The sequence below is a fragment of the Chaetura pelagica genome, unplaced genomic scaffold (assembly GCF_000747805.2).
Source record: "Chaetura pelagica isolate M959 unplaced genomic scaffold, ChaPel_1.0 scaffold234, whole genome shotgun sequence".
Classification (NCBI taxonomy): domain Eukaryota; kingdom Metazoa; phylum Chordata; class Aves; order Apodiformes; family Apodidae; genus Chaetura; species Chaetura pelagica.
The window spans coordinates 240,592-250,635 of record NW_009952967.1 but is presented as its reverse complement, the minus strand read 5'-3'; the positions used below and the strand labels follow the sequence as shown (position 1 = coordinate 250,635).

The window sequence follows — 10,044 nt, the reverse complement described above, 5'->3', positions numbered from 1 at the left end:
AATGATCCTCCTCGGGCTGCGGGTGAGAAGCAGCAGCAGCATCGGGCTGTGCACTGGCCCTCAGGTCACGGCTTAGAAATGCAGCCAGTTCCGTAAAATGGGAGACAAGAGGGAGGAGGAAGGCACCGTACCCTTTGGTCTCTGCTCTCGGGGCTCTTTCCAGCAGGTCTGAGCTGTGCTGGGGATGGAACTGCTGGGAGAAGAGACAGAGTTAAAGGGTCGTGGTCTCCAGGACAATTGATGCTCCCCCAGCTCACAGAAATTCCTGAAGGATCCTTACAGAGATTCCCAAAGGATCCATCCCACACTTCCCATTAGATGCTGTTATTATTCAATTTCTCTAGACAAACTGTGTCCAGGGCAGATGTCACTGCGTGGAGCCCCAGCCTGACCTGCCCAGCTCCTCTCACCTGCAGGCAGGTGGGTTTTTTGAATCACGGGCTCTGGAATTTTCCAGCAGCCAGTTTCCTCATCCCAGACAGATTCCCTCTTCATCTTCTCCATGTTACTGTAGTTGCAGTCCCTCCGGACCAGGGACTGCACCTGCTCCAGCAGCTGCTGGAAGAGCATCAGGTCTCGCTCCAGCCGGCGGATGGTGCCCAGATAATCGATCTTTTCCAGCTCAAACTCCGACTGCAGGTCCTTGATCTCGTTCTCAGCAGCCCGAAGCTGGGACATAAACCCAAAGTCAGTCCTTGGGATTGTAAAGGAGAGAATACAGGCATTTGTCTGGCAGAGGGACTGAAAGACACACACCAAAAAGCTTCTAATTGATAGTTAAGAATTAGGAAGAGATTTGTGTAGAGAGATTATGCCAAGTCTCTCGGTGGATCTTAAGTTGATCTTATGTGTTCTGCACCCTGTGCTAATGAACCCTTGGCAGTTCCTAACTTTGATGAAAAAGGAGCCTAAATACAGAATAAAGCAAGTTCTTAACATGCTCATTTAAGACTCTGCATACACAGGCAGTTTTTTTAAGCTCCTCTGATTCTGCCTTATCAGGGCTAAACTGATTTTTAAGTGCACCTAAAATTTAAGAGCATTGGTTTTATTTTACTTTCCCCTCCTCTCCCCCCCCCTTGAAAACTTTTCAGGGTGTAATTTCTTCCAGGAGCCCCGGTGTGGTATCTGGAGTGATGAGAACTGGAGGCAGCTCTGCAGCAGATGACAGAGGTCAGCAGAGGGAGTCACATCCTCTCCCAGCACCAGAAGTGCTCCACAGTGGCTGGATGTCCCCAGGTGGCCAAGAGGCCACCAGCATCCTGGCTGGTGTCAGCACTGGTGTGGCCAGCAGGAGCAGGGCAGGGATCTTCCCCCTGTGCTGGGCACTGGGCAGGGGGCACCTGGAATCCTGGGGTCAGTTCTGGGCCCCTCAGGACAAGAAGGACATGGAGGGGCTGGAGCGTGTCCAGGGAAGGGCAAGGGAGCTGGGGAAGGGGCTGGAGCACAAGTGTGAGCAGGAGCAGCTGAGGGAGCTGGGGGTGTCCAGCCTGGAGACAAGGAGGTGAGGGGAGACCTGCTGGCTCTGCAGCTGCTGAGAGGAGGTTGGAGCCAGGGGGGTCGGGCTCTGCTCCCCAGGAACCAGGGATGGGACAAGAGGAAATGGCCTCAAGTTGCCCAGGGGAGGTTTAGGTTGGATTTTGGGAACAATTTCTTCCAGGAAAGGGTTGTCAGGCCCTGGTGGAGTCCCCATCCCTGGAGGTGCTTCAGAGCAGTGTAGATGTGGTGCTGAGGGACGTGGGTCAGTGGTGGCCTTGGCAGGGCTGAGTTAACAGCTGGACTTGACCTTTACCAACCAAAATGATTCTATGCTTCTCCAGCCAGCATGCTGCACAATAAGGAGACTGGTCTTGAAAATAGGTGGAGTTTGGGGATTTCTCCACTGAATTCACCACCCTGAGGGCTACTGTGTCTAACAGTTCATAAAACCACAAACCACTTCCTAAGTACCAAGGCAGGCAGGGCTGCGGAACCTCGCGCGGCTGAGCCACTGCCCCAAAACACCCCCTTAACCTGACCAGACGGGCTCTCTACCTCTTCAGCAGGGAGCTGCTCACCTTCTTCTGCATCTTCTCCAGCAGCTTGCTCTTGGCTCGGACCTCCTCCTGGATGGAGTCATAGACATTCAGCAGAACCCAGTCGCTGCTCTCCTCGTCCTCCTGCTGCAGCGCGGCCACCAGCTGCACCCGCCGCTCGTCCGCTAATTTCTTCCGGCGTTGATGCTTTTCCTTCAGGTCCTTGTTTTCTGCCTGTTCTCCCCCAACTACCTGTTGCTCCAGCATCTGCAGCCTGGAAAAGAGCTCTTGCCAAAGAATTGTCTGTGTGAGCGTGGAGGATGCATGGCCTTACCTAGATGATGTCTGGGAACACATAGTGTGGAAAAATAGTGATTTTTGGATGGGATTTGCTGCCCTAAGTAACCATGGCAAGAGTTTCTGTCAGACACTCCTGTGGGCCCAAGGCAAAGCTCATGTTATTTATTCTAAGTACCTTTATCAACAAGTATGTCTGGAAATCTCTGTGTTCACAGAATTCTTTCTGTTTTGTGGAATTTATATTTCAATTTTTATTTCTCGTTTTGAAAGACTCTCAAGGCAAAATGTGCTAAAATTCCACAAATGAAATGGTGGGTGTGGGAGTGGTACAGCTGGAAGGCACAGCACAGCTTCCTTTTGGGGCAGAATCAGCCATTCATGACTTGAGTGACCCCAGCACTGCTGCTTGAGCCCGGGCCAGACCCCCAGTCTCGCATCCATGCTCCAACGTGGGAATAAAGCCAGAGTCATCCTCTGTGTGTGCACAGGGATCTGCAGCAGAGCAGACAGCTCAGGTTGGCCAGTGCTGGCTCAGATGGGAGGAAATCCCACTGCTGATCAAACCTCTGCTGATAATAGCTTCTTAATTATCTTAAAACCCATCCAAAAGAGCTCGTTCTCCAGCAGAGCTGACCTGACATTCTGCTGTTCTGCACTTGCCAAGTAGCCCTGAGTTTTGTTTGCTTAATGTGTGCTTGAATCCTTGCTCTCTGGAGTGAACATCAGAGCTCTCCCAGTGCCCTGGTGTGTAAAGCCTTGAACAGGCAGCTTAGAAAAGCCCCACACCTGCAGAATCAAAACCTCCTGCCTCATCTGCAGAGAGCCTTGATGTTCACTATAGATCTGGAAGAGCATTTTTTGCTTGTTTGTCACAAAAAGGAAGGCTACAATAGGTTGCTTTGGAGACCTCTCCACTGACAGGCAGAATTGCTCCCAAATTACAGATTCTAGATTTTTGAGAACTCCTTTTTTCAGCTGGGAGAGGCCCAACTGAGCAAGCACGTGGCAGTACAGCTCACTGTAAAGTTGAAAACTGCTTAAAAAACACAAGACTTTTCAGAATCAAACTCCATCATCCACAATGTATCTTATGTTGAGTATTTCTGATTTTAATATAAGTTCATTCAACGGAGTAAAGAAAGATAAATCAGCAAAATTTGCTTAAAGTGTTTATTTCTGAACCAGCCCTGGCAGCCCTCCCTTCTCAGCCCTGTGCTCCAAGCCCTGGGGCTAAAATGCTGCCCCTAAAACATGATTATTGGGAAATCTGGATGTCAGTTCTGGCTGATGTCTTGCAGACCTTGCCAGACACATGAGTGAGAGGCAAAAGGGACCCCAGTGACAAGGGAGAGTCATAAAGGACACCCCCTCCTCCACCCACACACGGAGGAGCAGCAGGAAGACCTCTACCTCACTTGTGCTGACAGGAGAGGGCTCTAAATGCCCTTCAAGAACCCTTCTTAAGAGGAAAATGAGGCCACCTCCATGACCTGTTAGGGCACTTCAGCTCTGTCAGCCACTGCCAGACTCAACTTAAACTCCTCATAAATTACAGCTGCAAAAGGACAGAGAAGGAAGAGGCTTTCCTGCCAACAGATCTAGACAGGATTTGCTAGCAGGATAGCAAATTTTGCATCCACATCTGCTGACAAAAACCTCTCTAGATTTTTCTCTCATAGTTCTGGCACGTGGCATCATCAGATGCCACAGCTAAGAGGTACTTATCTGCCCAAAGAGGACAAAAAGTGAATCTGGGGGTGAAGAGGAGATGTCTGCCAGCTCTGTGCTGTGCTGAACTCACAGCCAAAGCTTGGCAGTCGTGGTGTGATGGAAGAACAGGGCTGATTCTTGCTTGTGTGTGCCTGGGCAATGCACACGAGGCAGTTAGCAGTGTAGTCACTGACCTGGCAAGCACCTGCTGCTGGTCTGCAAGCACTGAAATTCCCTCAGCAGCTACAGCCACCTCTGCTCCAGCACTGTCCCTGCTCACACCACCAGCCCCTTGGGCAGCCCAAGGTGCTGCTGGGCCCTGAGAACAAGAGAAAACCAAAGGCTGCAGCTCCAAAAGTACACAATGAGAGGACTGGGATAGATGAAGCAGAACACTACCCACTTGGGGTAGTAGCCTGAAGGATACCTGGGCTAACGTTGGTTCTTCATCTGCTGCAGCAACAGAGTCTTCATGCAGAGGTGTCTCGTCAGTAGTCCTCGTAGCAGCTGAAGAGTAGAAGAGGAAATACCCACAATGTCAGTAACAAGCTCTGCAAAAGTGGAGAGTAAATCTGTGAAAAGGTCATACAAAGTCTTCACCAAAAGCTGAGAACTACATGTCTGGAAGGAAAAGGTCAGTTACTGATGCTGGGCAGTCAAAGCCATTCAAGACCCAGAGGGTGTGTCAGGGAAGAAATGCAGATTTCACAGGGCTGGGAGAGCCTGAGTCCTCATGTTCACACACGAATCACCTATTTCAGAGGCTGGGGCTGCACATTTGTCACTGGGGGGGAAGAACCTCTCACCTTAGAAAGTGATAGCATCAAAAATGAAGAATATAGATTAAAGAATTAATATTGGGCAATAAGTGCTGTACAATTACATGGCCAAACATGCTCTGAGGCATTGAGGGAGTCAAAATGAAAAGCAGCAACGAAGAGGAGAGCTGGCAACGATTTATAGGCATGTGAGAGGAAGGAACATCCACCCTCCAGCAAAGCGATGGTGCTGATAGCCCACCGGGAGCCTGAGGGCTGCATCTCATTTGCATGTGATTGAGGAGAGTGCTGCAGCCTCCCGGGGCCTGGGGCAAAGCCCAGACCGAGCAGTGCCTGCCGAGACCAGTCAGCTCTGCAGCTCAGCCCTGCAGCTCAGCCCCCTGCTCCAGGGAAATGCCAAGTCAGGAGAAACTCACAGCGACGTGGGCAACAAAAAAAAAAAATCACATTCCATCGCCTCGAGGCTGAGAGGGTGGGGCTGGTCCTGACAGGGAGAAGATAATTCAGGGAAATAAGGGGACAAAACTGGGACAGAGAGACTCTGTGAGTGGCCCAGGAGAGCCAGAGTTAATAAGGGACATAAGGTATTGATAAGGGAGGGCTGAGAGCAGAGTCTGCTGTTGCTGCCCAGCAGCACTGGCTGCAGCAGTGGCTGTCACAAACCTGGCTTTGCCAAAACAGTCTGTGTCTGCTCATGCCTCAAGCATCAGGGAACCATCAGCCTGCACTATGTACCCTCCACCTGCCTCATCCACACCTGCTTCCTTCCCCAGGTTCTCCTCCAGAGCAGACAGCTTGAGATGGTAGTGGTTCCTCAGGCTGCTGATGTCCTCCTCGAGGCGGGCGCGGGACGCCTGCTCCGCTTCATAGTTGGCCTTCAGCTGGGCCAGCTGCTCCTCATACTCCTGAAAGGGATAGCAAACACCCTGGGGGGACAGCCTGGGGGGACAGCCCTGCTCCTTGCTGTACCCAGGGTCACAGACAGGTGTGTTCTAGGTCACAGCTTGTGTCCAGGCTAGTAAAACTTCACCCCCCGTATTCATTGATGTTTTCTGTGATTTCAGTGGGCACAGCACTGATGGAAGGTCACTGGTTACCCCCAGAAACCACAATCTTGGGCAGACATGGTGCCCTGGAGGGAACTTTGTAAAGGGCATAGTTTTAACTCTCCTTTGTAAAGGAGAGTTTTGTTTCCTTCTGGCTCTCAACTTGTTCTTCCTCACAGCGTCCATATCCCCTCTTTAACTTCATCCTTGCACTGCACCTAACATTTCTGACTGTGTCTTCCCTCCCACCTACTTCTCCCTCCTCTGACAGGAGGAATCTAAGTTTCACATGTAGTTACTTGAAAAATTCTTCTTGGGAATCCATTCCAATTCATCTTCAGAGTAGTGGGAACAAGGCTAAGAGAACAGGGCACTGTAAATAAGGCTCCATCAACATGTTCATTGTGTCCTCAGGAGAAGTCCAAGCACCAAAAACTGTGTATTCAAATAGGCTGAACCACCCAGCCATACTCTGTATTTGTAATTATTATTGTAAAGACATACAAGCTTTAGTCAAAGACACAATGGGACACCCCACCCTGACTTACTTCTCTGATCAGCTGCTTCTCTGCTTCAACATCTACCTGGGCTTTGTGGAGAGGAGCTGGCTCTGTTGCCAGGTGAGCAGTCTCAGCAGGTAGCAGCCCTGCAAAGCCAAGCAGAAATAAAAATCACAATTCTCTGGGTGGGATTGTCTGCAGAATACCTGGAAACAGAACAAAGAACCTGGCTGCCAGCAAAGAACATCACAATCCACACACTCCTTCACACTGTGCTCCTGTGCTGCCAAAACCCCCATGGCCCTGACTCCAAAGGTGTGGGGAGAGAGGGAGTCAGACCCAGGCAGAGGGGAGAGGTTTTAAGCCTCAGGTATATGAAAGCAAATCTAAATCTAATCTCTTCCACAGAATAACAGGGGACTTGTTTCCAGATTTGAAAGATAAAAGATAGTTGGAAGGAGCCGAAACATGTATGGAAATTGCCTTATTTCTTCACAGCTGTTTCTGAAAGGTGGTAGAAAGGGGTGGAAATATCTTTCAGCCTTATTCCTCTGCTGAAATTGTCCTTTTTTTTAGGGGATCTTTCTCAAAAGGGCCAAGCTGCCATCAGCAGGGCAAAACTTGTCTTGAAGTGTTAAAAATTCACAGGGTAAGAGAACAGGGGCTGAAGGCTAACTTTAAAAACATATATATATTTAATAGAGAATGTAACATTCTGGCAGTGTTGAAGGGCAGGTTGGATGGGGCTTGGAGCAATCTGGGCTGGTGGGAGGTGTCCCTGCCTGTGCAGGGGGGTTGGAACAAGATGATGTTTAAGGTCCCTCCGACACAAACCATTTCATGATTCTATAATGATTATTTCTTTCACTGCTCATTTTTGCTCTGCCAGCTCAAACCCCACTTCTGTGACTGACCAAATTCTAGCCAGAATGACTCAGAAGGGCTGAGGATTTTAATCACATCAGCATTTTCTAACAGAATTTGTCATTATTGAAAATACTGGATAACTGAGGTGGCCTTTAGCAGTAGAATAATGTAAATTTGGCAACAGTGAAAGAAAAGTCTACTATCAGAATGGAGAACTCTTCCTCCAACAGGTAAGGGACAAGCTGAGGTGAATCCAGTGAGCATTTTTTGTGTAAAAGCCTCTTGTTTTCTGTCAAAGATAAAACATTTCTGCAGCCACTCAGGGCTCTCCTACCTGACAAGTTGTTTGCTCCCATCTGTCCAGCTAGAATGGCTTTCAGCTTCTTAATCTCCTCCTGATACTCCCTCAGCAGAGCATCCTTGGGGTCCTCGTTGACACAGGGTTTGTTCTTGATGTTTTTTGCCCGGTGAGCGTAGCGCAAAGTGCTGAGGCTCTCGCTGTAGCTGCTGTCAGCTGGGGACAAGCACGCTACCATCAGTGTCCTGGTGTTGCCTCCCAGGGAGTCCTGCAGCAGCCTGGTCAGCTTGGAGTCTCGGTAGGGGACATGCCTACACCTGCCATCCACCAGGGCTGAGATGACGTTGCCCAGGGCAGAGAGGGAGAGGTTGATTTTGGTGGCCTCTTTGAGCCGCTCGCTCGTGGCTCCGGTTTTTGATTGTCTCTCACTTCCTGCCAGATCCACTAAGTTGAGCTTTGCAGCCCTGAGGTGGTTCTGCCCTTGCTTATCTGCAAGAAAATAATGCCAGGTTAGGCTCTTCTGAAGAGGAAGCATCTTAACAATCCAGAAACAGGACACTCTTGGGATTATGTTCCAATTCTTTGCCCACATGCAGGCCCTGACTCCCTTAAGGAAATAAATACCTACTTAATCTTAGAACTACACATTTTTTTCCTGAACAAGATCCTGCACAGTAAGAATTCATACCTGGTCTTACTCTCTTAGTGAGCTCTGAATACACACACACACACACCCCCCTTCCACATATTTCCAGTCTTTAGAAGGTCACACAAAGCTCTCTGCAAGTAACAAGGTCACACCATGAGTTTATACAACTTTTTTCCTTCTCAGATGGTTTCACCAAGTTAAACAGTGTCTGATAACTGGAGAGAAAGAAGCATGAAATAAGGAGTCAATAGGCAGCACCTGGAGAGCACAGGCAAAAGAGCAGGCTCTCTGAATGCCTACAAGACATGGAGACAGGCAGGAAGGTCACCTCTGCTGACTGCTGTGGAAAGGCTGGAGTGGACACTATGTTGGGAAACATGAACTACATGCTTTTCTGAAGAGTAGAATCCAGCCCACCCTAATCAATGGATGTATTCAAGTTTCTTGCTGTGCCTCAGAAGAAAAAGAACACCCTATCAAATACCACCAAGGGCAGCTCAAATGCTCAGGAAGCCCAGCAGATCTCTCCTCTCCCCCAGACAGCTGTGAAGCAGCACCGTGACTCAGCACACGAGCACACTCAGTGGCATCTGCTCCTCCTCAACTCCTGACATTCTCAGAGAGAAAGTAAAATGAAGGAACACAGGCAGGAACTGGGAAAACTGCAAGAAGTTAGGACAGCACCCAGCCCAAACCAGCTGGGTGAGGAGAGGGATCTCAGCGAGTGAGGAGTCAGACCCAGAGAGGTGGTGCCATTCCCATCAATGCTTTAAAGCAAGAGATGTGAGCTGGAGGTAACAAGTAGCTCTTCAACTTTCTGGACACACACCTCACGCATATAACGTCCACTTCCCAATCATCCCTCACAATTACAACCCCAGTTCAAGGGCAGAGCTCCCCCAGCACTCCAAGCAAAAAGAACATCAAGGTTTTAGCTGTGTCATAGAGTCACAGAGTGGTGGGGTTTGGAAAGGACCTCTGGAGATCATCCATCCAACCCCTGCCAGAGCAGGATCCCCTAGAGCAGATCCCACAGTGCTCCAGTGTGTGCCCATTGCCCCTTGTCCTGTCACTGGGCACCCCTGAGCAGAGTCTGGCCCATGCTCCTGTAGACATTGATCAGCACTGATCAGATCCCCCCTCAGGCTCCTCCTCTCCAGCTGAACAGCCCCAGCTCTCCCAGCCTTTCCTCACAGGCAGATGCTCCATCCCCTCAGCATCTCAGTGCCCTGTGCTTGACTCTCTCCAGTAGCTCCTTGTCCTTCATGAACTGGGGATCCCAGAGCTGGACCCAGTTCTCCAGATGGGGCCTCATCAGGGCAGAGCAGAGGGTCATGAGAACCTCCCTTGACCTGCTGGCCACATTCTTCTTCATGCCCCCAAGGACACCATTGGCTTTCATGGCCACCAGGACACACTGCCGGCTCATGGTCACCCTGTTGTCCACCAGGACCCCAAAGTCCTTCTCCCCAGAGCTGCTCTCCAGCAGGTCACCCCTACCCTGTATCTTTCCCAAAGAGCTTTCTACAAAACATGTTCTTGAATTTAGTCAGAGTTAAGATTCATGGCTGTGGCCAATACCTGCTCATCAGCACTGAGTAATATGATGCTCACAGGTAAAGACCACACAAATCTAAAAATCTCTTGCCTCAGGACATTTCCCCAGTTACAGCAACAGATTGTTAACTGTGGAACTGAAGGTTTGCTGCCCAGCAAACCTGTTGTTTCACTCCAGAACTTTCTGGCATGTCAAGACATGGGAGAATTGGGAAAAAACCCAACCACCACAGATGGAGCTTAACTACAGCAGCCTCTCACTATCCTTTCTGAGGGCTGGGCTGAGGGGACAGGCACACAAACTAGGGTTTCTAACTCTTTCC

General features: G+C 49.9%; 1 protein-coding gene across 1 annotated transcript in view; it reads right to left on the bottom strand.

Annotated features, from left to right (window-relative positions):
- Positions 1-60: 60 nt before the first annotated feature.
- The window catches only part of KIF17 (kinesin family member 17), a 15,463-nt gene continuing 5,479 nt past the window's right edge, over positions 61-10,044 (bottom strand). Inside the window, exons 4-12 of the mRNA XM_009995769.1 lie at positions 7,552-8,004; positions 7,219-7,230; positions 6,399-6,496; positions 5,562-5,709; positions 4,453-4,532; positions 4,220-4,344; positions 2,058-2,289; positions 411-669; positions 61-71 (exon numbers count right to left, since the gene is read on the bottom strand). Of these exons, the coding sequence (XP_009994071.1) occupies positions 61-71; positions 411-669; positions 2,058-2,289; positions 4,220-4,344; positions 4,453-4,532; positions 5,562-5,709; positions 6,399-6,496; positions 7,219-7,230; positions 7,552-8,004 (1,418 nt within the window). The remainder of the gene's footprint in view (positions 72-410; positions 670-2,057; positions 2,290-4,219; positions 4,345-4,452; positions 4,533-5,561; positions 5,710-6,398; positions 6,497-7,218; positions 7,231-7,551; positions 8,005-10,044) is intronic.